The sequence below is a fragment of the Phyllobates terribilis genome, unplaced genomic scaffold (genome assembly GCF_046119375.1).
Source record: "Phyllobates terribilis strain yellow unplaced genomic scaffold, ASM4611937v1 Scaffold_12__6_contigs__length_324123572, whole genome shotgun sequence".
Lineage (NCBI taxonomy): Eukaryota > Metazoa > Chordata > Amphibia > Anura > Dendrobatidae > Phyllobates > Phyllobates terribilis.
Genome location: NW_027362772.1, coordinates 128,609,271 through 128,636,763, shown reverse-complemented (window position 1 = coordinate 128,636,763; position 27,493 = coordinate 128,609,271). Strand labels below are relative to the sequence as shown.

Genomic DNA, 27,493 nt, shown 5'->3' with positions numbered 1-27,493 from the left:
CCCTCACACTGGCTTTGTGCCTGATGTCTAATGTCTTTGTGCCTGATGTCTTTTAACTGCTAAAATATTTATAGCCAGAACTGTTTATCTCTTCCATAATAACTCTGCTTTTCATCACCTGTATTATCTATTGCATTATGTTTGTGTCTTATTGTGTATAAATATGTGACTCTTCAGAATTTGTGTTTTACCAGCCTGATGAAGAGATCTGAGTAGTCTTAAAAGCTTGAAATTTGTTTTTTAGTTAGCCATTAAAAGGAATCAACCACTGAGGACTCTCAAATCTAAATATTTTTTTATCTACTGGCTAACATGGTACAAGAATATATATTTTCCCTATGCCTGATGTCTGTATCTTGTCTTGTATCTGGGCAGATTTCACCTTCATTCTATACCAGAGTGAAAAGAGAGTGACATCTTGTGGCCTCCGGTCAACACTGCAGCCCATAGGGAAATAACCATTATATACATAGCAGTAACATGGATGTAAAATACATTCAACCAACAGAAATTTTAGAGGAGTGGGATGTCATCCTCACCACCCTCACATCCTGATTACAGTTTACCCTTTAACCTATACATGGATGCCAGCAAAAAAGGCTTAGGAGCAATGCTTTCTCAGATGCAGGCCAGAACTGAAAGGGTTATTGCCTATGCCAGTCGTTCACTTAGAGAACCTGAGCAAAATGATCAGAATCATAGCTCCTTCAAGCTGGAATTCCTGGCCCTGGTATGGGCAGTAACTGAAAAATTTAAGGACTATCTGGCTGTATCACACCCTTCATTATATACACAGATAACAACCCATTGGCGCATCAGAATTCAGCCCATCTGGGAGCTCTGGAGCAGAGATGGGCCTCTCGATTGGCCAACTTCAGCTTTGGTATAAGATACTGGGCCGGCAAGGCCAATGATAATGCTGATGCCTTGTCCAGGCTGCCAGGTCAAACAGAACTCAAATCCCCGGACGATCTGTGGGAAGATGTGGAGATACCCGCTTTTTATACCCGGTTTGCCCGGCAGGAAACCCTGCAGATCAGACAGCAGATTCATAGGACTATTAGTGCTTCCCAGCCAGACGATCTTCTGCCTCCCATAGAAAAAGAGCTCTCGAAGAATCTCCAGGCTGAGAGCAGAATCATTAGAGAACTACTGAATTACTTTTCCAGTGGGCGGGTGCCAGAAAGAAGCCGAAGGAAGGGAGATGATGCAAAGCTGGGACGTCTCTGGCGACAGAGAAAACGTCTCTTCCTCCAACAGGGCCTATAGCATAGAAGAACCTTGAATCCAGTAACTTATGAGAGAATTTTCCAATTGGTAGTCCCTAGAAGAGACACCAAAATGGTTCTGGACATGTATCATAACCAATCTAGTCATTTTAGGATCCAAAAGACAAAGGTCACTATCAGGCGACGGTTCTATTGAATCAACATGAGAGCTGACATTGAGGCTTGGTGTAAAGAGTGCCTCACCTGTGCTGTGACCAGGGGTGAAAGGCATAATCAGCATGCTCCTCTTCATCCCATTGTGGCAAAGAGCCCCTTGTAGCTGGTAGCCATTGACCATGTCAAACTGGAGACTAGTCGGTCTGAGTACACGTATGCTCTGACGGTCATTGACCACTACATAAAGTTTGTGGTGGCCGTCCCCGGGAAAGACCTTACCGCCAAGATCTCCGCGGCTGCCTTGTGGAAAAGTTTCATCTTATCCTATGAAAGATTCTTACAGATCAAGGGTTGGCCTTCGAGTCTCAATTGTTTCAGGAGCTGTGTGCACTATATAATTAAAAGCTGAGAACTACAGTCTATCATCTGCAGGGAAATGGTCTGTGCGAGAAGATGAACCAAACCCTAATTAGCATGATCAAGGTGGTTCCCACACACCAGCGAATGGACTGGCCAAGACTTCTGCCGCAACTGGTGTATCTCCACAATAATATCACGCACTGTCCCACCGGATACACTCCTTACTATCTGATGTTTGGGAGGCATGGACACTTGCCCGCTGACATTGCTTTCGACATCTGTGGACCAGACTCAGAGCTTCTCCTTCCTCAGTCTGATTGGGTCAAAGAGTACCAGAGACCCTTGGAAGATGGCAGAGGAATTGTGGACTCTAGAATTGAAAAGGCCCAACAAAGACAGAAGCAAAACGTTGACCTCCATGCCAGTGCCGAGCCTTTGCAGTCAAGGGATCAAGTGTGGCTAAAGAACAATCACACTTGATCTGTAGGCTAAATAGCAGATGGGGGCATGAGCCATATGTAGTTCGGGACAGTCTCTCTCCTGAAGTCTACCTGATTTATCGAGAGGACCGAAGTACCCAAAAAGTTCACCGTAACTGGTTGAAAAAGTGCCTGCAAGAGCACATTCCTCAGCAACTATCAATAGAAAGTGAGCCAACTGGGCCATTGTCTTCTTCAAGGGGGCCTTCCTTCGAGATGTCTTCTTAACCTGACCCACTTCAATTGTCCTTGTTGCCACAGATCCTGGTGAGGATACCTATATTGACAACCACTGTTTGGGCGGGGTCTCTACAGAAACCTCTTGCCCCTTCTCCGCCTTCACTTCAATTGAGGATATTGTCTCTCCAAAGAAACAGGTTGCTTTGCTTAGAAACTCTGAACCTGCAAGAAATCCACTTCTGGTGGAGAATTCTCAGGACACTCTGCAAAGGTCTCAAAAGGAGAACGAGGGATGACTTCTGTCTTATCTGCACAGTTATGAGTTGTCCCAAGAGCAGAAGAAAATTCCTCTTCCTCCAAACCCTATACCCAAAGTCTAGAGTCACCTCTTCAACAATAAATACCTCATCCTACTGTTGTGTAAAGTTTGAAGCCATGTGCCCGGGAAAGGACTCATATGAATACTTGAGCTCCCTGTGATCCTGTTTTCACTGAAAAGCACCCTGTTCATGGTCTTTCTGGTTGTACACGTTAATCCCAGTTATTCTGTTCAAGTACTTGTGCACATTGTGTGGACTCCTTCTGCCGTTTGGGAGCCGCAATGTGATGGTTTTTAAAATCTATTGCACTTCACCACAAGACTCATTGCTTTTAAAAATATAGAATCTTTGCTAACTATAATTTTTGTAGAATAGCTAGGCTTTGCAGGTCCTAAATAAGAAGAAACCATGGTTCCAGTGCTTAATGTCTCAAGTGTTCCAGAGAGCTGCTCCCACAGAAAAGCCCTGCCTCTGAGGATCGATGTGTAATGTTTTTTTTCACTATGTAGCTAGAATCCTAGGAAATGTACTTAAGTTGCATATACTCTTAACCAGAGGTCTCCTTAAATGAAGCTGGAGTCAGCGGATAATGTGTCTTGGGTAATATGTGTTGCACATCAATGAGACTTACACACTAGGTCACAAGCAGGCACAAATATGCACACAAAGTTATCAAGGCGATGCAGCATTCAGAGTAATTACAGGACTTGATGAGCTTGAAAGGGTAACTGTATCATAACACCCTTCTAAAGGTAGATTGGTTCAACTGATTATGTGGTTGAGATAACCATGCCCACACTCTCCTTGTGTTCTTAAGAGCACATGAGGAGTCTGCTAGACTTGTCTTTGCCATAGGACACTAATTTTAGTGGGAAGTAAAATACACTTTAGTCAAAGCCTAGTCAGGGAATTGGGTATGAGTCTGTGGCACTAAGCATATATGGGAGCCACATGCAGCATGGAGAGTAGAACCCAAGTGAAGTTCTATGTTGCACTCACGCCACTAGGTTCAGATAGGGGTGAGACAGGTTACATAAATTCTTTGGAATCCTGGTGGAACCGTTACTCAGGACGACCATAGACCATGTGCTGCAGCTTCTTTCAGGCACACAGGGGTATTGACCCTCAGGCACAGACACGTAGGTTGTTTCACTTGCTGACCAGACACACTTGACAAGAGTCCTCATAAACGGTAGAACAGTAGCATTTAATAAGAAGCCGCACAGCCAGTGCAAGTTAAGTCTTATGAGCAACAGGCTCCAGTGACAAACAGTACAAGTTCCCTAGTAGCACAGCAGTTCACAGTCTTCCCAGTAGTACAGGACAGCACAATTCTAATGCAAAGGCACATTAATGAACACAGCAATCTTTACAGCACAGTGAGATGGAGGACGGGGGGAAGGTTTGCTGAAGGAGATGATCCCTGTGACACCATTTCTTACAGTCCTTATCTTTCTGCTTGACAATACTCTGCACTGCTAGTTCAGGAACTCTACTTGACCTGTGCTTAGCTTCACTACTGACTTGAATCCTTTTCACTTGCAGGGGGTTTCTGTCAGATGCAGAACACACACACACACTACTTTTCTCTTCGGCTCCAGCCAGACAGTAAACAACTTCCCCACAATACCCCTGGGGCTCTGCAAAAACACTACCCTTCTCCTGTGACTGTGTTAACCCCTCTAGTTGCTGGATGCTTCTGGAGTACAACACTTCCTGTCTCATGTTCTTGTGTTACTGCTAATAGTTGCTGAATGCTTTTAAAGCTACAGCACTACTTCTGCATATCACAGTCTGCAACAGCACTACTTCTGCATGACACATCTAGAACACTAGTAACTGGAATTTCCAAAAGTTACACTATGATAGGGTAGAGGCATTCTCTTCAGGTGTTCATCACCACACATCTGGTTGGTTACAGGACAATGCCTAATCATATATTTAGCCAAGACCTCTTAAGCAAGCCGGGGGCAGCTTGGTTCTTCTTCAAGGGGGTATGTAGTGACCCAAAAGGGGCCATTACAAACATTTCTGCATTCATAGGAGTCTCTGGAATAATTTATGCTTGAATGTATTGCCTGGTATCATTCTGTTAAATTAAATGTAAATTGTTGCTCTGTAATACCACTGGAAACCAGCAGGTGGCAGTACAGCGGGCGGTATTGGAGGATGTCTGATTAACATCGTCTATAGTCTGGTCACTATGGTGACCAGGGGGAAGTTGGCAGCTGGCGGTGAGAGGGAGTCAAGCCTGTCTAGAGGTGAGGCTTAGGATACAAGGTCTGCCAGGTTAAGTACCTTACCAGACAATATTTTTAGAGCCCATCGCAGCAAGGCCAAATATTTTTCCCATATCAAAATATTAGTCCCGTTGCCATCCAGCTGGGTCCTGTATGAAAAAACAGTGTTGCAACTAAATGCTGGAGAAGCAGTGATTTCTTGATCTGTGATGCAATAAACCATTTGGACTAATCATATCAAGGTCTGGTCTGCCTTCTTCTCACCTACCTCTAAATAATCTAGATATACCCTGTGAACTAGTCTGGAGCACCGTGACACCCCAAACTGCATCACCGCAGAAGAGCCATACCACTGCTCGGCACCTATATCTGGGCCTAATAGAGCCTCCTGGCCCTTCTACTCTGGTACATTACACATGCTCCACCAATCCTCCATTCATACAGGGCACTTTAGAACCCTATTCTCAGGATCTGTAGGGATCCCATGGGTTGGACCCACAGTAATCGGAAGGTTCCCCTCTATCCTATGTATAGGGGATAACTTCCAAACTCGGTACAACCCCTTTAAGTGAATTATAATTTATACCTGCACAGTTTTAATATTAAACATAGTTTTTTAAACCATTTGTGATAAAAAGGAAAGTTTGGTTATTACTTTCTGTCATTTACTTATTGTCATTTTTTTCAGGATCTCCGTGGCTGTGTGGTGAGAATCTGTAAATTTTTAGGACAAGATTTAGATGATGCACAGATTGACTTGGTTGCCGAACATTCAACCTTCAAAGCCATGAAGGAAAATGTAAAGTCAAATTGGACTCAACTCTCATCTGAAATACTAGACCAATCAAAAGGATCCTTCATGCGTAAAGGTAACTTTTATTCTTCTAACACATTGCAGTCAATGGGGGCCATTCATCAAAGTGTTTTTGCTAGAAAACTGGGGTAAAACATTTTGAAAATTTGCATATTTTTGTACAATGAAGAGTTGTGCAAAAATGTTGTTAGTTTTTTTTTTTACATCAATTTGAAGCTGCTCTGTCATAATGGGCTGAGCTGAGCTGGGAAGGGTCCTGAAGAGTGTTGAGCCACCCCCGTAGTGTTCGAGTTCGGTTCGGTTCGTCGAACACCCGTATGTTCGCCGAACTGTTCGTCAAACTGTTCGTCGAACACCTTCGAACACTGTTAAAACCAATGGCAGGCAAACAAAAACACATAGAAACACATAGAAAACACTTTCAAAGGTGTCCAAAAGCTGACAGACTGCTCAGAAGACACAACTAACACATGGAAAAGTGACAAGTACATATAGTCATGCGAAAAGAAAAGAGGTGGAGGAGTAAAAGGAGGGGGAGACACAGATATAGGCATGTCATGCCCTTCTAAAACCAAGAAAGTGCGAAGCCGACAGGGCCAGTCCGTTCCTGCCCGTGCGACCTCTGTGTCGCCGGGTTTGTGCCAGAGCCGCGGTGGACCCTGACGGCTAGCCCCCCTCTCCCAATACTGGTGCCTGTCCGCTGGTGGGTTGAGCGAGCCCCCCTGCGGTGAAGGCAGGTCTAATCTTTTTAATTTAAATTGTCTCTCTAATTTGAATGAGTACACTTTAAATCCTTTTACAAAGATCTATTGGAGGGCAAGTCTCATGCCAGCAGCCACGTAATTCCAGCTCCAGTAGCGTACATTAAAGCTGCTGCAGTTAAAAAGCTTTTATAAGGATCGAGCTTGGCGGTCCACCGCAAGGCGTCCTACCGCCAGTCCCAGCCCCTGTGCCTTGGGGTGCCTCCCCGATGCTCTTCACTGAGGGTCCCGGGGGCCCGAACCATTTCCTTTGAAAAAATTAAGTGTCCAAACTACCGGTGGTGTAGCTTGCTTAACAGCTGGGATAATCCGCTGACTAGCAGACACTGCTGCTAGGCACAAAGTATTTCCTGGGCTAGATGCAGTTAAAAATTTGTAATTAGATACTCTCGTTGGATGTTGAGAAAGCATTCCATAGAGTCTCCTGGCACGTCATATATTATTCTCTTAAAAAGCTTGGGGTAGGGGTCTAGGGGACCCTTTTATAGGCAAAATCATGGCCCTGTATCGCAATACGTCACCTAGGCTGAAGATAAATGGAAAATTTTCATCACCTTTCATAATCACCAATGGGACAAGGCAGGGATGTCCTCTTTCCCCTCTCTTATACATCCTAGTGACGGAGCACCTGCTCTCATCAATTCACCATAACCCCAATATTAGGTGGATTGAGGTGGGAGGCACCGAGTACAAGTGCTCTGCATTTGCTGATGATGTCCTAGTATATATCACTCAATCACATATATACATCCCTGCTGTTATGGCTGAAATAGATCACTTTGTTACATGGTCAAATTTTAAAATCAATGCAGTGAAGTCTGAGGCCCTCGATGTCTCCCTCCCCAAATCCATGCAGGATTCCATCCAGTCCTACTTTCCCTTTTCCTGGCTCTCACAGGGTATCAAATACTTAGGAATTCGTATAACATAGAGACCTCTCCCGTCTATGTTATCTTAATTTTGGGCCCTTTATTGAACAACTCCATACAGACCACGGTTGGCAAGTTAGAACTGTAAGATTCACTACGTGAACCACTGGTGTTTTGTGGAAAAGCACATGTACACTGTGTTCCAAATTATTATGCAAAAAGTGTTTAGGAGTGATAAGGTAAGAATTTTTTTGTTTGTCAGATAAACTCATTGATGGTGATGTGTGTCAGGGCTCTTTATATCACTGTAAGCAATTGCAGACACCTGTGCTAATTAGTTTGGCAGGTGTGTCCAATGAAAGGCAAGACTACTTAAGAAGGCTGTCCCACATTACTAAGCAGCCTACGTTTTCTGCCAAAATGGGAAAGAAAAAGGATGTGTCGGCTGCTGAGAAGCAACAAATTGTGGAGTGTTTAGGTCAAGGCATGACTACAATCAACATTGCCAAGACACTTCATCCTGATCATCGCACAATCAAGAAGTATGTAGCTGATTCACAGTACACACGTGTGCGTGCTGATAAGGGAAAATTGAGGACTCTTTCATACAGGCAATTACTTCAGGTTAAAAGAGCAGTGGTAAAAAAGCCTTGTCATAGCAGCAGACAAGTTTTTGAAGCTGTTGGTGCCTCCAACGTCCCCCGTACAACAAGATGCAGATTCCTTCAGAGGTTTGCAGCTGTGCGTAAGCCATTCTGTCGACCTCCTCTATCCACTGTACACAAGCAGAAACGGCTCCAGTGGGCCAAACAATACATGAAGTCTGACTTCAAAACTGTTTTGTTCACCGATGAGTGCAGTGCAACGCTTGATGGTCCAGATGGATGGAGTGCAGGATGACTGGTTGATGGACACCCCATGCAAACACGGCTACGGCGCCAACAAGGAGGAGGTGGAGTAATGTTTTGGGCTGGAATCATGGGGAGAGAGATTGTCGGCTCCTTTAGGATCCCTGAAGGGGTAAAGATGAACTCCATAATGTATGTGGAGTTTCTCAAACAGCACTTCCTGCCATGGTTCAAGAAGAAGAACCGTGTATTCCGCAGCAAGATCATTTTCATGCATGATAATGCACCGTATCATGCTGCACATAACACATCTGCATCTCTGGTTGATATGGGCATAAAAGGGGACAAACTAATGGTGTGACCCCCATGCTCCCCTGACCTCAACCCCATTGAGAACCTCTGGAGCATCATCAAAAGGAGTGTCTATGATGGCGGGAGGCAGTTCACATCTAAGCAACAGCTCTGGGAGGGTATTCTGTCCTCATGCAAAGCAATTGAAGCAGAAACCATCCAAAACCTGACAAATTCAATGGACGAGAGAGTTCAGAAGCTCCTTTCGAACAAGGGGTCCTATGTGCAAATTTAACATCACCTAGAATAAAGTTTTGAGTTGAAAACTGTTTGATTTCAGTTTCTAATAACCTGCTAATGCTTATAATTTAAAAAATGACCATTTTTTGTTCTTTATTAAAATGAAAAGGTTGATCGAAGAGTGTGGAGGATCTAAGAGTGTGGCAACCCAGTAGTCAGGATTATTTCGAATTCTGACAATCTGAGGGTCATGTTGCAGGTAGTGCAGCAAGAAGGCACTCATGTGTCTTACGCATCTAGGAGCCCCAAAATTATTTTCCGGGCTAGATGCAGCTAAAAATTATTATTAATTTGAAAGCTGGTGGAGCTTAGTATAGATGGCCTAATAGAATCAGTACTGCACACTGCTACAAGGCCCAAATTATTTTCCAGCCAAGTTACAGATAAACATGATTAGTAATTTTAAATCTGGTGGAGTTTAGTGTAGATGGCCTAATAGAATCAGTACTGCACACTGCTACAAGGCCCAAATTATTTTCCAGCCAAGATACAGATAAACATGATTAGTAATTTTAAATCTGGTGGAGTTTAGTATAGATGGCCTAATAGAATCAGTACTACACACTGCTACAAGGCCCAAATTATTTTCCAGCCAAGATACAGATAAACATGATTAGTAAATGGAAAGCTTAAAACGGTTGGTGAGGTGATTTTAACAAATCATCAAGCTTTTACTCTCCCCAGGATGACACAGGGGTAGAAAAGTCATTTCGGATCCATGATTTGTTCATCTTTATGAACGTGAGTCTGTCTACATTATCAGTGGAGAGCCGCATGCGCTTATCTGTCAGCACACCACCAGCAGCGCTGAACACACGTTCAGACAGAACGCTGGCTGCGGGGCATGACAAGATCTCCAAGGCGTAAGTGGAGAGCTCCGGCCATTTATCCAGATTGGAAGCCCAAAAAGAGCAAGGGTCCAGTGACACAGTCATGGCTTCAATGTTTACTTGGAGATACTCCTGTACCATCGTCTCTAGGCGTTGACTATGTGTCAGACTTCTTGTCTCCTGTGGCCTTGCAAAGGATTGGCTAAAAAAGTGGTGAAATGATTCTGCAAAATTGATGTTACCAGCAGATACTATGTTTCTGTTACGTTTTGAGTGCTGAACACTCGATGGTTCCACGGTTGGCAAGTTGGAACTGTGAGATTCACTATGTGCACCACTAGTGTTTTGGGAAAACACATGTAAGATTCTGCAACAGTCTCTGCTGATACTCCTGCATGTGTGCATCTCTTTCTATGGCAGGAATAATTTCTGCAAATTTACTTTTGTACCGGGGATCTAACAGTGTGGCAACCCAGTAGTCAGGATTATTTATAATTCTCACAATTCGAGGGTCATGTTGCAGGTAGTGCAGCAAGAAGGCACTCATGTGTCTTGCGCATCCAGGAGCACCAAGTCTCTGTTGTGTTGGTGGCGAGGTAACAATCATGCTTCCTTCCTCTGCCCTCTCCCCCCAACCTCGCACAACAGAAATGTGATCAAGGTCTCCCTCATCTGATTAGTCTTCCATCAGTTCGTCCTCCACTTCTTCCTGGGCTCCACTCTCACATGCCTGCCGCCTTGGTGCTGCCGACCCTCTGGACCTTGCAGATGTTAGCCCTTCCGCATACAACTCCTCCTCCTCTACTTCCTCCACCTCCTCTTGTGCCACCATCTGACTCCGAATTCTGTTTAACATGTGCTCCAGCATGTAAATCACCGGAATAGTCATGCTGATAATGGCATCGTCAGCACTAAACATCTTCGTCGCCATTTTAAAACTGTGCAGAAGGGTGCATAGGTCCCTGATCTGAGACCACTACTCCAGCGTGATTTGCCCCACCTCTGGATCTCGGTGGCCCAGGCTATACGTCAGAACATATTGCACCAGGGCTTGTCGGTGCTGCCACAGTCGCTGCAACATGTGCAGAGTTGAATTCCACTGGGTAGGCACATCGCATTTTAGCCGGTGAAGTGGCAGGCCCAACGACTTCTGTAGAGATGTCGCTGAGCTGCGGGATGCGAACGGCGGAAGTGAGCACACAGCGACCGTGCCCTCTGCAGAAGGCCATCTAGTCCGGGGTAGTGGGCTAAAAATTGCTGGACAACCAGGTTCAACACGTGAGCCATACAAGGCACGTGTGTGACATTGCCCCGGCGAAGGGCCGCACCCAGGTTTGCAGCATTGTCGCACACGGCCTTCCCTGGTTTCAGGTCCAGTGGAGACAACCATTCATGAAACTGGTTCTCCAGAGCTGACCACAACTCCTCAGCTGTGTGACTCACATTTCCCATACATTTCAAAGTAAAAACCGCCTGATGACGTTGAGCCCTGCTGCCAGCATAGTAAGGAGGTGTGCAGGATCCCTTCTGCGCAGTTAGAAAGCTTGTGGCATGACCAGACAGGCTTTGGGTGCAGGTGGAGGACCGAGAGGAGGTTGAGAAGGCAGAAGCAGTGGAGGAACTTCTTGATAAAGAGGATTGATGCACAACTCGTGGGGACGGCAAGACTTGGACAGCAGCCCCTTGTCCTGCTGTCACCATAGTTACCCAGTGCCCAGTCAGCGACATGTAACGTCCCTGTCCAAGGCCTACTCGTCCAAGTGTCTGTGGTGAAATGCACCCTGTCACACACAGAGTTTCTCAAAGAAGCGGTGATGTTGTGTGCGACATGCTGGTGGAGCGCAGGCACACCTTTCTTTGAGAAGTAGTTCCGACTGGGCATCTGGTACTGGGGCACAGAGACGGACATAAGGTCTCGAAAATCCTCTGTGTCCACCAGGCGGAAAGGCAGCATTTCTGTAGCCAAGAGTTTGTAGATGGTGAAATTCAACCTCTTAGCTTTCTCATGGCTAGAAGGAAATGGTCTTTTACTTGTCCACATCTGAGGGACCGAGGGCTGGCTTTTGTGCTTAGACGGGGTTGAGAAGGGTGTCCCCGGCAAACTGCCGGTCTGTGAGGAAGATGCAGGTGGACATGTTAGGTTGCCTTGATCCAAAGGTGGTGCTCTCTGTAACGGGTCTGGGAGGTGGAACCTCTGAGCTACTATACAAAGGGGCAGTCCTTGTAAGGAAGCGGGTGGCTCGCAGGGAAGGCGGGTAGGTAGACATGGCAAGTGACAGGAACATTCTCTGGGTAGAAGGGCAGGTGGTCACGGCAAGTGACGGGGAAAGTCTCTTGACAGGCGGGTGGTCACAGCAAGTGACAGCAGGGTAAGAGTCTCTAGACAGACAGGTGGTCACGGCAAGTGACGGCAAGCCTCCAGGTAGGCTAGCAGGCGGGTAGCAGGTGAGCGCTCCCAGGTGAGCGGGTAAGAGTCTCTCGGCTGGCTGGCAGGTGGTCACGGCAAGTGACGGCAGAGCCTCCAGGTAGGCTAGCAGGCGGATAGCAGGTGAGCGCTCCCAGGTGAGCGGGTAAGAGTCTCTCGGCTGGCTGGCAGGTGGTCACGGCGAGTGACGGCAGGTATCAGGCAGGTATCAGGCAGGTATCAGGCAGGTGCCTCCTGATCCACAGGTGGACTGGTCCATAGACAGACTGGCGGATGCTGGTAGACAGACTGTCGGACCGCAGGGAATGCAAGCAGGTAGACAGAGCTGGAAAACAGACTGGCAACGGGACCTGAGGGCTGAAGCAGAGGTGAAAGGCTTGCAACAACTTTGCTGGGGCACCTCCATTTTGGAGGAGGTGCCTTATATATGGGAGCTCCACCGGCCATTGGCCGGGGACTCCTTAGGACGGCGCGCGCGGCCCCTTTAAGAGAGTGGGAGCGCGCACGCGCCCTAAGCACAGTGCCCGTGAAGCAGCGAGCGCTGCCAGCAGCGCGGGAGGAGGACGCCGAGGACGGAGCAGGGAGTTGAGGGGAACGGCGTCTCTGCCTAGCAGGAGGCAGGGACGCCGATTAAACAGTACCCCCCCTTTAGGCCCCCCCCCCCTTTTTTTAGGCCAGAGAGAAATTTATCAAGGATGAGCGGGGCATGGATATTCTCCCGGGGCTCCCACATTCTCTCCTCAGGACCAAACCCCTTCCAATCCACTAGAAAAAAGGTCTTTCCTCTTACCCTTTTGGTGGCCAATATGCTCTCTACCTCAAACTCGTCCTCAGCGGAAACCGGAGCAGCAGGCGTACCTGTAGACTTGGAAAAAGAGTTAAGTACCACAGGTTTGAGGAGAGACACATGGAAGGAGTTAGGGATCCGCAAGTTGGCCGGTAGTTTCAATTTATAGGCCACGGGGTTGATTTGTTTGATAACTTCCAGTGGGCCGATGAACCGAGGCCCTAACTTGTAGGAAGGAATCTTGAGCCGGACATATTTGGACGAGAGCCAGACTTTATCTCCAGGACGGAATTGGGGCGGATCCAGACGTCTTTTGTCAGCCTGTTTCTTCATCCGCTCGAAGGACTGAAGAAGTGCGGACCTGGTACTTTCCCAAATGGAGGAGAATTCGCTAACAAGAGATTCCGCGGATGGATTATCCACCGAGGCGGAGACGGGAAACGGGATCCGAGGATGTTGACCGTAGACAATAAAAAACGGGGATTTGGAGGAAGACTCGCTCTCGTGATTATTATAGGAAAATTCGGCCCGCGGTAAAAGATCCACCCAGTCGGAATGGTGGGCATTAACAAAGTGCCGGAGGTAACTGGTTAAGATTTGGTTAATCCGCTCTACTTGACCATTGGACTGTGGGTGATAAGCAGAGGAGAAGTCCAAGGTGACCACCAGCAGTTTACACATGGCTCTCCAGAAGCGAGAGGTGAACTGAACTCCTCGGTCGGATACGATGTGGAGAGGGAGACCATGGAGACGGAAAATATGATGGATAAAGTCTTTAGCCAACTCAAATGCAGACGGAAAACCCGGCAGGGGAATGAAGTGAGCCATCTTAGAGAAGCGGTCAGCGACCACCTAAATGACCGTACAACCAGCAGAAACAGGGAGATCCGTTATAAAGTCCAAGGCTATATGCTGCCACGGGGCAGCAGGTATGGGAAGAGGCAAAAGGCGGCAGGCTGGCAGACGTCTAGGAACCTTGTTGTGAGCGCAGGACGCACAGGCTGAGACAAAGTTTATTACGTCCTTGTGCAGGGTAGGCCACCAGTAATGCCGGGTAATAAGCAGGAGGGTCTTTTTCTGGCCAGCATGGCCAGCTAGCTTAGACGAATGTCCCCAGTGTAGAACCTTCTCACGATCAGGTACTGCTACGAACGTCTTACCGGATGGAAGACGATTAAGATCCACGGGAGCCACCTGCATTACCTTGGCGGGGTCGATGATGTGCTTTGGCTCCTCCTCTAGATCGGAGAACAAAAAGGATCGGGACAAGGCATCAGCTTTGATATTTTTGTCTGCCGGGCGAAAATGAAGAATGAAATCAAAGCGGGCGAAGAACAAGGACCACCGGGCTTGGAGTGGGTTAAGTCTTTGGGCACTCTGGAGATAAGCCAAGTTTTGGTGATCTGTGTAGATTATTACCGGGTGAAGAACCCCCTCGAGTAGGTAACGCCACTCCTCCAGTGCCAACTTAATGGCTAACAATTCTCGGTCTCCTATAGAATAATTGCGCTCAGATGAGGAGAAGAGTTTGGAGAAGAAGCCGCAGGTTACCATTCTTCCGGAAGACGACTTTTGGGTGAGCACCGCTCCGGCTCCGGAGGAGGAAGCATCTACTTCTAAGAAGAATTGTTTGTTGCTGTCAGGACGGTGCAGCACAGGAGCGGAAGAGAAAGCTTGTTTCAAAGACAGGAAGGCCTCCTCTGCCTCGGGCGGCCATTCTTTGGGATTAGCGCCCTTACGGGTGAGCGCAGAGATAGGGGCAGTCCGGGAAGAGAAGTGCGGAATGAAGAGGCGGTAGTAGTTGGCGAAGCCCAGGAACCGCTGGATAGCCTTCAACCCCTCCGGTCGGGGCCACTTCTGGATGGCAGAAAGTTTCTCAGGATCCATTCGTAGACCGGTCTGAGAGATGATGTAGCCCAGAAATGGAAGCGAGGTCTGTTCAAAGAGGCACTTCTCAAATTTTGCGTAGAGGTGGTTCTGCCTGAGCCTGAGCAGGATCTGATGAACGTCCCTCCGGTGTGTCTGGAGATCCGGAGAGAAGACCAAGATGTCGTCCAGGTATACCACCACGCAGGAGTAGAGAAGGTCACGGAAGATATCATTGACCAACTCTTGAAAGACGGCGGGAGCATTACAGAGACCGAAGGGCATTACGAGGTATTCATAGTGGCCGTCCCGGGTGTTGAATGCAGTCTTCCATTCATCCCCCTGACGGATACGAAACAGGTTATAGGCCCCACGGAGATCCAGCTTGGTGAAGATTCTAGCACCCCTCAGATGATCAAATAATTCAGGAATGAGCGGAAGGGGGTATTTATTCTTCACCGTGACCTGGTTAAGGCCTCTATAGTCTATGCAGGGATGGAGTGAGCCGTCCTTCTTTTTAACGAAGAAGAAGCCTGCTCCCGTCGGGGAGGTAGATTTCCGGATAAATTCCCGGGCCAGGTCCTCCACGATATATTCAGACATGGACTGGGTCTCAGCAGCGGACAAAGGGTAGATACGCCCTCGGGGCAGAGTAGCGCCAGGTACCAAGTCGATAGGGCAATCGTATGGTCTATGAGGAGGTAATGTCTCTGATTCCTTTTTATTAAAGACATCAACATAAGACCAATAGGGTACCGGCAGGCTGGGTAGATTGGCTGGGGGAGGAGAAGGATGGGCAGGACGAATGGGAACTAAACAAGGACTTCTCCAGTCTGCCAATCAAGCACGGGTTCATGTCTCTGGAGCCAAGGTAGGCCAAGCAAAAGGGCATGAGAAAGTCCAGGTAGAACATGGAAGAAGATGCTCTCATAGTTACATAGTTACATATAGTTACATAGTTTATAAGGCCGAAAAAAGACAAGCGTCCATCGAGTTGAGCCTATTTCTTGTGCACTGCAGCTATTCCGCAGTGTTGATCCAGGGGAAGGCAAAAAAATTTACATCATTGAGGAAAAATTCACTTCCCGACTCCAATCTGGCAGTCAGATTAAATCCCTGGATTAACTAACTATCACTAAGCATAAGATGTAATTTTATTGTTCTCAAGAAAGGCATCCAGGCCTCTCTTGAACTCATTAAGTGAGTTGGACATCACCACTTCCTCTTCCAGAGAGTTCCAGAGTCTCACGGCTCTGACCGTAAAGAATCCCCTTCTATGCTGGTGCAGGAACCTCCTTTCCTCCAGACGCATAGTGTGCCCCCTCGTCTTTGTCACCATCCTTCGTATAAACAGGTCATGGGAGAGATCTCTGTACTGCCCCCTGATGTATTTATACATGTTTATGAGGTCTCCCCTAAGCCTTCTCTTCTCAGAGTGCAGCATTCCCACCTGCAGAGTTATGGGTTCGGTGATAAGTTGGATGGGATGCGGTAAGAGACCCCCATCCACGGAGGTGACAGATAAGGGTTCAGCCAGAGGTTTGGTGGGAATGTGGTATTTCTCTACCAGGGACTGAGAAATGAGATTTCCGGCAGCTCCAGAATCAAGTTGAGCTAGTTCGAAGTAACGGTTCTCCCTGCAGATGATAGAGACCGACAGCATCAGAGATGGAGAGGGTTTATTCTTGTCTAGGACGACCTCTCTGAGCGATCCTAGACACAGTCATTTCCCCACCTCTCCGGGCAGGAACGCATCCGGTGCTCCATACTGCCACAATAGAAGCAGCTCCCCTCGGCCCGGCGTGATTCTTGACGGGTTTTGACCATCTTGGTCTGGTCAACCTGCATAGGCTCGGGTGAGTGCGCCTGGGGGGTAACAGAGGAAGTGACGGGATTCTGGAAGGTAGGAGCAAGGCGAGGAAACCTCCTCTCATGGGTGACCTCCTCGGTACGCTCCTGGAACCAGATGTCAATCCGGGTGGCAAGTGTTATTAAGTCGTCGAGAGTGGTAGGAATGTCCCGACCGGCAAGTTCATCTTTAATACGACCGGATAGACCCTCCCAGAAGACGGACACTAGGGCGTCGTTATCCCAGGCAAGCTCAGAAGCAAGAGTACGGAACCGTATGGCATATTGGCCCACGGTGAGACTCCCTTGACGGAGGCGAAGCAGAGATGAGGTGGATGAGGTCTTTCGTCCTGGTTCGTCGAAGACTTTCCGGAAGGCCGTGAGAAAGACTGGCAGGTTGGACACCAGGGGGTCTCCTCTCTCCCATAGAGGATTTAGCCAAGCCAGTGCCTCCCCAGTGAGATGGGACATGATGAATGCCACTTTGGCTCGGTCGGTGGAAAACTGGTGTGCCAAAAGTTCGAAGTGCAGGGTGCACTGGTTAATGAAGCCCCGTGCCTGACCGGGATCTCCACTAAAACGAGGCGGGGTGGAAAGGCGGGGACCGGGAAGGGATGCCATGGTATTGATGGGCAGCGACGCTGCCAGGGTAGGAGTCGTGCGACTAGAAGCAGGTCCCGAAGAGGTAGTCAGTGTGTCCAGGCGGGAGTTAACACTACGCAGGTGGCTCAGGATGGACTCCTGTTGGGACCTCTGAGGGGATAGTTCATGGCATAGGTCCGAGAGCGAGGGAGCTTGGGTGCCACCGGGTTCCATGGCCCGAGCAATCTGTAACAGGTCTGGGAGGTGGAACCTCTGAGCTACTATACAAAGGGGCAGTCCTTGTAAGGAAGCAGGTGGCTCCGAGGGAAGGTGGGCAGGTAGACACGGCAAGTGACAGGAACAGTCTCTAAGTAGAAGGGCAGGTGGTCACGGCAAGTGACGGGTAAAGTCTCTTGACAGGCGGGTGGTCACAGCAAGTGACAGCAGGGTAAGAGTCTCTAGACAGACAGGTGGTCACGGCAAGTGATGGCAAGCCTCCAGGAAGGCTAGCAGGCGGGTAGCAGGTGAGCGCTCCCAGGTGAGCGGGTAAGAGTCTCTCAGCTGGCTGGCAGGTGGTCACGGCAAGTGACGGCAGAGCCTCCATGTAGGCTCGCAGGCAGATAGCAGGTGAGCGCTCCCAGGTGAGCGGGTAAGAGTCTCTCGGCTGCCTGGCAGGTGATCATGGCAAGTGTCGGCAGAGCCTCCAAATAGGCTAGCAGGCGGATAGCAGGTGAGAGCTCCCAGGTCAGCGGGTAAGAGTCTCTCGGCTGTCTGGCAGGTGGTCACGGCGAGTGACGGCAGGTATCAGGCAGGTATCAGGCAGGTATCAGGCAGGTGCCTCCTGATCCACAGGCGGACTGGTCCATAATCAGACTGGCAGATGCTGATAGACAGACTGTCGGACCGCAGGGAATGCAAGCAGATAGACAGAGCAGGAAAACAGACAGGCAACGGGACCTGAGGGCTGAAGCAGAGGTGAAAGGCTTGCAACAACTTTGCTCGGGCACCTCCATTTTGGGGGAGGTGCCTTATATATGGGAGCTCCACTGGCAATTGGCCGGGGACTCCTTAGGACGGCGCTCGCGGCCCCTTTAAGAGAGAGGGAGCGCGCGTGCGCCCTAAGCACAGTGCCCGGGAAGCAGCGAGCGCTGCCAGCAGCGCGGGAGGAGGACGCCGAGGACGGAGCAGGGAGGTGAAGGGAACGGCGTCTCTGCCTAGCAGGAGGCAGGGACGCCGATGCTACACTATCGATGTCGGACAGCGCTGAACACCAGCTGGTGTTTCCACCTCCAAAGAAAATGATGACCTGCCAATCACGCTGGCTGTTGCGGATAAAGAGGTGACAGGTCTGCATCCCAAAACAGGTGTGACTGCTGTCCCCCCAGTCCAGAGGATGAAGAGGCCGCGGATGCACAAGATGTGGCAGACGGTGGTTGGCCCGGCCGGCTAGGCCACATTGTAGCACAGTGAGCTTCCCACTGCAACTTATGCTTCATATCCATGTGACGGTTCATGCACGAAGTACTCAAACTATGTATTTTTTGGCCTCTACTTAGCTTTTGCTGACAAATGTTACAGATAACACGAGTTGGGTAATCCTTATCGATCTGAAAAAATGCCCAGGCTATGCAAGGCTTAGCACCCATGCGACCTGAAGAGCCACAACGACTTGTGGTCAGAGGCAGAGTTGTGTTTGAGGATGCAGTTGTTGACGTGCTTCCAGTACTACGTCTCTGTCCAGGAAGTCACAACCTGAACTCGTCGTCACTAGCATCCTCCGCCACCTCCTCTGCTGACCTCATCGACTGGCTGACTGTGGGTTGACAGTAAGTGGGATCTCCAACCTCGTCATCATCATCCTGTATGTTATCACACCCATCGTCCTCAGAGCCAACCTCTTCCTGCCCTGACAAAAAACTCAAGTTGTTGCTCCAATCAGGTATTTGAGTCTCATCATCGTCTTCCTCATTGTCTCCACCAACAGGAGTTACAGTTTGGGAACGAGGGTCTACATTATGGTCAGAACCTTCTGTGTCTGGTCCTGGATCCGACTCATAAAGATTCTGGGCATCAGTGCAGATCATTTCCTCGTCTGGATTCACAGAAGCTCTGGAGCCGACCTCTGATTCCCAGGCTATAGTATGAGTAAACCCCTCTGCAGACTCAACCATCTGTTCTACCCCATACTCAGATGGGCAGCTGGAGACTTGGGAGCTGTGAGGAAGCAAGTGCGATTGGGGTGACACCTCTGAGGACTGGAGTATTTGTGATGTTGAAGTTGAGGTGGAGGAGAGCCCACTTAAAGGAGCACTTGATATCCGTTGAAGCACTTGCTGTATTTGTGCCTCATCTGGAATTTGTAGAGATTGGCGTGGCCGTAAGAAAGGGATCTTATCACATTGTCCGCTAAAAGAAGTAGACATCTTAGATTGGCTGGAAGATGGTCTTTCTTCTGCAGATGTTACTGTTGCTTTAACACCTACCCCACAGACACAACCTTTTTTTCCCTTCCCAACATGCCTATTCCCCTTTCCACCAGCAGCAGGCCTTTTTCCACTCATTTTGGTGGTTAACTAATTGACAACTCTGGAGTTGTTTGCACAAAAAACAATGGATGGGAACCGAGCAGAGCTGAATGGCCAAACTGTGGTATTAGCCCAAAAGTATTGGCTGGGTTAGATGCAGAAAAAAATTATATTGAATTTGCAACCTGGTGGAGGTTAGTATAGATGGTCTAATGGAACAAGTCCCACACACTGCTACAAGCCAAAATATTTTTTCAAAACTAGATGCAGAAAAAAATTATATTGAATTTGCAACCTGGTGGAGGTTAGTATAGATGGACTAATAGAACATGTCCCACACACTGCTACAAGCCGAAATATTTTTTCAGAGCTAGATGCAGAAAAAATTTATATTGAATTTGCAACCTGGTCAAGGTTAGTATAGATGGACTAATAGAACAAGTCCCATACACTGCTACAAGCCGAAATATTTTTTCAGAGCTAGATGCAGAAAAAAATTATATTGAATTTGCAACCTGGTGGAGGTTAGTATAGATGGACTAATAGAATGATGCTATGCCCAAAAGGTTTTACTTCACTAGGTGCAGTAAAAAAAATTGTATTCTATACACAGGTGGTGTAGCTTGCAACACAGATAGGCTACTCCACTGACTAACACACACTGCAAGAGGCCAAAAAGGATTTGCTTTGCTAGATTTAGCCAAATGCTGTGAAAAAAACTAGCACAGCACTGTCACAAACCTGCCTGGCAAAAAGTGATAGGAACTGATGTAACCTAGCCCTGAAAAGGACTGCAATTACAATTAGTCTTTACTCCCAACCTATCTATTTAAGAGCACAGACCGGCCTGATAAAAGTCGTAGGAAGTGATGTAACCTAGTCCTCAAAAGGACTGCAATCACAACTATTCCCTACTCCCAAGCTATCTGTAAATTTGTGCGAAAATTGGCTTGAAGTGAACAAAGTATAGCGCACACAGCAACAGCGGTGCCGTCTAACAAGCAGCTGCAGCAGTGAGAAATTTTGGCGACGGGGAAAATGGCTTATAGGGCAAGGACATGTGACATACAATGCCAATGACACATGCCCTTGCTTGTGTGAAAAAAAGCAGTTTGCTCCGTGTGTGCTCTGCTGATAGACTGACAGATTGCACCTCCCCACTGTAAATGCGGGAAAGAGAAAAAAAATGGAGATCTTCATTATTTCTGCAGAGATCCATCCCCTGCCCCTCCTCCCGCCCCGCTGTACACTCAAACTGCGTATTAACATTAATTTTCAGTCGGTCATCTCCCGGCTGCTCGCAGCGGAAGTACCCGCACAGGCAGCGCTGCTCCCAAGTCCTCACTAACACGGTTCGCTGATTGGTCGCGGCTGCCTGCCGCCACAAATCAGCAACGATCGCAGTCCGGCTTTAAACACTGCTTCGCTGATTAGTCGCGCCCGGTCGACCACATGCATATTCTAGAATAACCGATGCGTTAGAATCGGGCCACCATCTAGTTTAAGATAATTGACTTGCATAAACATGGCAGCAATTATTCAACAAATGAGAAAAACGCTTGTTTGTTGGGTGATTGGATCAATTATGCATGCTTAAAAATCATTATCAGCGGTACATCTCTTCCAATAAACAGAGGATGTGGTGCCATTAACATTCACTGTACATGGTCTGTTTTGAGTGCCCGCCTCCAGTAGGCATACACGCTCGAAAATTATGCATGGCAGAGTGCACATTCGATCTCCTATCACTTTTATAGTCTATCGCCCCGTTGGCCCATATGTCTGAATCCCGTTTTGTAGGGAGTTCAGACATAAGCCATCAAACGGGTGCCTAAATACAATGTGAAAATACCCTAAGGCGTCAGCACTCAGATGATTCTTGTGTGGCAATACGTACATTGGTTAAACTTCCCCTGGTTGGCAGAGGTACTCTTCACTTATAAGAATAAACCTTTATGCTATCCTCAAACATCACAATCTTCACCACCTCACTCTAATGGATACATATGTGCAGAAGGAATGATCTCTTCCTCCTTGGGCAGACTACAATAACTACAATAGAGGATGGGGTTTTTTACATGCTCATCTTTGGACCTAACTAGTTTCTGTGGTGACACTCCAGTTAGCAAGCATTAAACATTCACAACTGTTTTTTACCAATCTTGAAGGCATCTTTCCTCTTTCAGTCTGTGTCTTATCTGTCATGCACATGGAAAGACTAAGTGAAAAACAAAGGGATGATGGGAAAGAAGCCCAGACACTAGGGAAAGGGGGAGTGGAGACCCCTTGCAGAACTAATAACACCCTGCCTACCCTATCGTCCATATATTTTTTTGCACACCAATCCCCGAGCAGGAAACCTAAGCCCTGTATATCCCTAGAGCTAGGCCCTGGATAGGGAGGGGGTAATAGCAAGGGTCAGTGCCCACTATAAACTAAAGACAACAAGGGAGACAAACAAAGGGGGAGAAGCTTAGGTTAAGCAGACTCCAGAGATCTAACACCAACCGTCCTCCAAGGGCAGTAGAGAGGAAGTAAGCCAACTACTATAGCTCCAAGCCTTCACAAGGGAAAATGAGAGCATCACGGGCAACTCCCTGAAGCAGACTGAGAGTTATAAACACCCAGACGAAGGTGTGTCAATCAGAGCAGGAGGGAGGTTTCCGCTGCGTTCAAAAGTCAGAAGGATTAAGAAGGTGTCTGCAATGCCAAACACATAGACCTGCTGCAACCAGATGCAGAGTGACTGTCTGTTGCATTTGACACACCCGTGACATTATCTGCCCAAACTATCACTGGCTGAAAAAGTTACACAAAACAATCTAGCTCTCTCCCACACCCATATGCATGGGAAGACCCTCTAATGCTAACTCAGCACTCTGTATCTCCTACTTCAACAGTACATTCTCTGTGGATGCTAGATGCAGGGAATATTTCCTCCACAGGGGCATAGCTAGGGGATCAGTTCAGGGAATGCAATACATCTGAGTGGTCCCCTAACCAATAACCCTGATTCCAACTTTGGTGGCGCATCCTAATAGTGGGTATTGGGAAACCTCAGCAGATGTCCAGGCGGTTAATGAATATAAATGTACACAAAGACCAACACCAATATTACAGCCATATGGTGACCATATTGTGGTAGATACCAGTCTTAGCAAGTATATAAGAATTTACAGTACAGTTACAGGTAGCTACTCATAGCTGACATTCTCCCTGATGAAGTCGCTCACCTTTCCCTTCCTTTGAATCTGGCCCAGACTGACAAGAGATCTTCTCCAGCCACGACTTGTCTGCAGATATTACAACAAAGTCACATTTGTCTTGTCACATTAACAGTGCTTTCCCCAGCTATTTCCAACCTGAACAACCTACTCATCCTGCAGTCACCCCATTACTGAGCAGTTGCCGTATCTCTATTATTGTACTTCATGTGTGGTACAAACACAACACTCTTCTTAGTGCCACATATAATAATGCCCACCACTGTGTCCCTTACATAGTAATAATGCCTCCTTTGTACTCTATAGATAGTGAAATTTCCCCTAGAAAATATTACTGCCTTCTGCAAGTGCCCTACAAAACAGTGCCCACATTTTGCCCGTAGAAAGTGATAATGCCCCCTGTACACCTTTGACGGTTACAATAATCTGAGTGTACCTATTAAGTGCACACTTAACATTTAATAATGTTCGATGAGCTCCTCTATAGATAGTATAATGCCCCCACAGCTCCCCTATACACAGTATGCTGGGTCCATATCTTTCCTATACACAGTATAATGAGCCAACAGCTCCCTTATTCACATAATAATTGGCCAAAAACTCCCCTATACACAATATAATGCACCCACAGCTCCCCTATACACAATATGATGGGTCCACAGCTCCGCTATACACATTATGATACCACCACAGCTCGCCAATACAAAGTATAAAGTCTCCACAGCTATATACAATATGGTGGGCCCACAGCTCTATACAAATTATGATGGGCCCAAGGCTCCCTAATACACAGAATGATGGGCCTAAAGCTCCTCAATGTATAGTATGATGGGCCAACAACTCTCCTATACACAGTACAATGCCCCCATAGCTCCCAGTAGTATGCAGTATGATGAGCCCACAGCTCCACTATACACAGTATAATGCCTTCACAGCTCCCCTATACACAATATAATGAGCCCACAACTCCGCCATACACAGTATAATGCCCACACAGTTACCTTATACACAGTATGAGTATGATGGGCCCACAACTCCCTCAAAATATAGTATAATGACCCCTACATTAGCCCTCACACTGTGTAATGGCCCCCACAATAGAACCCACATTTAATAATCGTTCCCACGCTGTATCATGGCCTTCCCAGTAGTACTCACACTTTATAATGGCCACCATACTAGCTCTCAAACTGTATAATGGCCCCAGCATTAGCTCCCACACTGTAAAGTGGCCCCCCATAGTAAGCCCCAATCTGTATAATGGCACATTATTACCCATGCTGTATTATAGGCCCCACCCATTATGAGGACCCCCCACAGATTTCTTCACAAAGTATGAGGGGCCCACCCACAATATGACACCCGGCACGCTGAATGAGGGTTCCTGCTCACTCATATCACCTGCATCTCAAAAATATTTCTAGATTTTGACCTTTCCTTACTAGTGTTGAGCGAGCACTAAAATGCTCGGGTGCTCGAAGCTCGGGCCGAGCTCGCCGTGATACTCGGGTGCTCGACCCGAGCAACGAGCCCAATGTTAGTCTATGGGAGACTCGAGCATTTTTGCGGTGGCACCCCCGGCAGTCTTTTAAAAGCCTTACAAGTGCCCAAAACGATAGTGACAGTGCTCAAATGACATGGGGACAGCATGGGGATCGCCCGCGGAAGCATTTCTGACCCCCAGGTCACTGCTGTCAACAACGTGGTCAGAGGTATTAAGCCACTTTTACAGGCTCAAAATAAAACGTTCAAAAACGAAAGTGAAACTTTTTTCCTGTGAAATATGTTAAGGAACATCCTTTCCAGGGAAAAGACTTGTGTATAAGTTAAAATAAATTACCAAAAACAAAAATACTCCTCCACACCTTCGGCTATGTTCACAAGTAGCATTTTTTATGCGTTTTTGCACTTTTGTATTGCTTTCAACTATGACAAATGCATTCACCGTGAAATGTCATTTTAACATTTTACAACCTTATCTGGCCATGTGCTGTGTGACACTTGCATAAAGTGCTGAAAAGACAAGGGAACAGCATGGGGAAGACCCCTGGAAGCATCTCTGACTCCCAGATCACTTTCTAAAAGTGTGCCCATCATAAGTGATCCTTACCGCATCAGAAGATGCAGACTTGCAACTATCCCCATGCAAGTTCTAGCCCCAGGGCAGTGTTCAATTGTACCTCCCCCATTCCTTGCAATACAAGCTCAAGTATGCAGCCTGCCACCCACCCACCCCCAGGCTGCAATACCATACTGCTTGCTTGCTTGAACTTGAAATTGGGCCTTTTAGGCATGTGGAGTCGGAATCTGGCCACCACGTCATGGCTGTGTTGGCAGCCTGGAATCCATACTCAGTCCCCAGCCGCCCGGCGGCCGGGTGTCCATACTCGGTCCCCAGCCGCCCCGTGGCCGGGTGTCCACACACGGTCCCCAGCCGCCTGGGGGCAGCCGGGTGTCCATAAACGGTCCCCAGCCGCCCCTATTTCTCCTTGGAACATCCCCCCACACACTTTTCTTAGCCCGGCCTGCTTTAGGCAGCATTGGACGAGCCCACCAGAGAATCAGACTCCTCCGGTGGGCCCTGACTTCTCCATCGGTGGAGTTGAGAGTGCCAAGGTGAGGAGCATGATGATGATGACAGAAGTTAGCATCTGCTATGTTTTCTTTTAATGCAAGTGTAAGTGTGCAGCCTGCCACCCACCCACCCCAAGACTGCAATTCCATACTGCTAGCTTGCACTTGAAATGGGGCCTTTTAGTTTGGAGGAGGCCGAAGCTGGCCACTACCTCATGGCTGCTTCGGCAGCGAGGTATCCATACTCAGTCCCCAGCCGCCCATATTTGTCCTGGTGTGCCTTATACATAAGATTAAGCGCGTATACCAAAACATTACCTGTGCCCTCCCCAGTGCATTTAGTGGGAAGGAGAGCCTATTCCGCTGTAGTGTGTGAATGCCAAACCCCTGTTCATGGTACATGCGAAGATGCCTCCCACCTTGCACCTGTCATTGCAGACTTGCAACTATCCCCATTCAAGTCCTTGTCCCCGGGCAGTGTTCAATTGTACCTCTCCCATTCCTTACAATGCAAGCGCAAGTATGCAGCCTGCCACCCACCCACCCCCAGGCTGCAATACCATACTGCTTGCTTGCTTGCACTTTAAATTGGGCCTTTTAGGCATGTGGAGGCGGAATCTGGCCTCCACGCCATGGCTGTGTCAGCGGCCTGGTATCCATACTCAGTCCCCAGCCGCCTGGTGGCCGGGTGTCCCCGCTTGCTCCCCAGCCTCCAGGGGGTGGCCGGGTGTCCATACTCGGTCCCCAGCCACCCCTATTTGTCCCAGTAACCTTTCCCACACTTTTCTTAGCCTGGCCTGCTTTAGGGCAGCATTGGCCGAGCCCACCGGACTATCAGACTCCTCCGGTGGGCCCTGGCTTCTCCATCAGGGGAGTTGAGAGTGCCAAGGTGAGGAGCATGATGAGGATGATAGAAGTTAGCATCTGCTTTGTTTTGTTGTAATGTTGTAATGCAAGCGCATGTATGTAGTAGCGGCTAGGCCTGAGGTGGTCAGCGTTTTGGCGCATATCCTACCTCCTCCGAGGATTGCTGGATGTTTTCCTGCTACTATCCAAGTTCTATGACTCCCGTTAAAACAAAGCTTCAGGTGATAAATGATGGATGAGGTAGTGACAAAGGAGAAAGATCAGGAGGAACAGGGACCATTTACATCAATATCAGGACTGTCAACCAGATATGTCTTGTAGGATATGTTTCTGTAACAAAAGGAGCGGTTTTGCTACACAGTGATAGGGCATACAGTGAGTGCAATGCCTACCAAAAATTTTGAGGCACTCCAATTCCCCTTGGAAATGACATGGAGGTCAGAGGGCATTAACTAAACCTTTTTTTCCATTTATAGCAACTGGGTCTCCCGTGCACTGTTGGCCTAAGCAGTGAATGTAAGGCTTTCCAAAAATTATGAGGAACTGCAATGCCCCTTACAAGAGCCATGTGTGGCACCCCAGGGGTCTGGTCACCACAGTAATAGAGATATTACGTCGGAGAGCAAGTGGGAGGTTTCCTGGTCAGGATCCCTTAAACATGCAACATCCTCCTGCACCAATCCTGGGAGGAGAGAATTCTGCCCTTATAAACTGGATCTGGGGCGGGGTTGAGTGAGTCAGAGAACAGTCAGAGTCAGAGTGAGAGCAAGGGAAAGTAACAGCAAGGAGCTCTGTAGGAGCTAGGAGCTAAAGACCAGGGGCTGGAAGCTGAGCAGAGCTCGCCCTGGCAGAAGACAATAGGAACCGGACACAGGAGTCCGAAGCTGTGAGGAAGTATATATCCAGCAGCAGAAACCAGCCGGCAGGGGATTTCAGGTCCTCTGGCCATAGAAGTCCGTAGGCTCAGTCACAAGCAAAGGACCAGCACCGCCGTCGTGGAGCGGAGGCTAACAGAAGGCCCCAAGTCACCAGCCATACGGGTGAGCACTACACGGTACACTCAGGGACGTGGGCTACTTCTACCCGCTTACAGCAAGGTAACCAGGAAGAGTGTAGAC

General features: G+C 48.1%; 1 protein-coding gene across 3 annotated transcripts in view; it reads left to right on the top strand.

The window, feature by feature from the left end:
• The window catches only part of LOC141172264 (sulfotransferase 2B1-like), a 251,360-nt gene that overhangs the window by 159,391 nt on the left and 64,476 nt on the right, over positions 1-27,493 (top strand). For all 3 annotated transcript variants that reach the window (XR_012252447.1, XM_073656271.1, XM_073656272.1), the window contains exon 6: positions 5,653-5,833. Coding sequence is in view for 2 of the 3 variants with exons in the window: in XM_073656271.1 (XP_073512372.1) it covers positions 5,653-5,833 (181 nt within the window). In the remaining variant the exon portion in view is untranslated. The remainder of the gene's footprint in view (positions 1-5,652; positions 5,834-27,493) is intronic.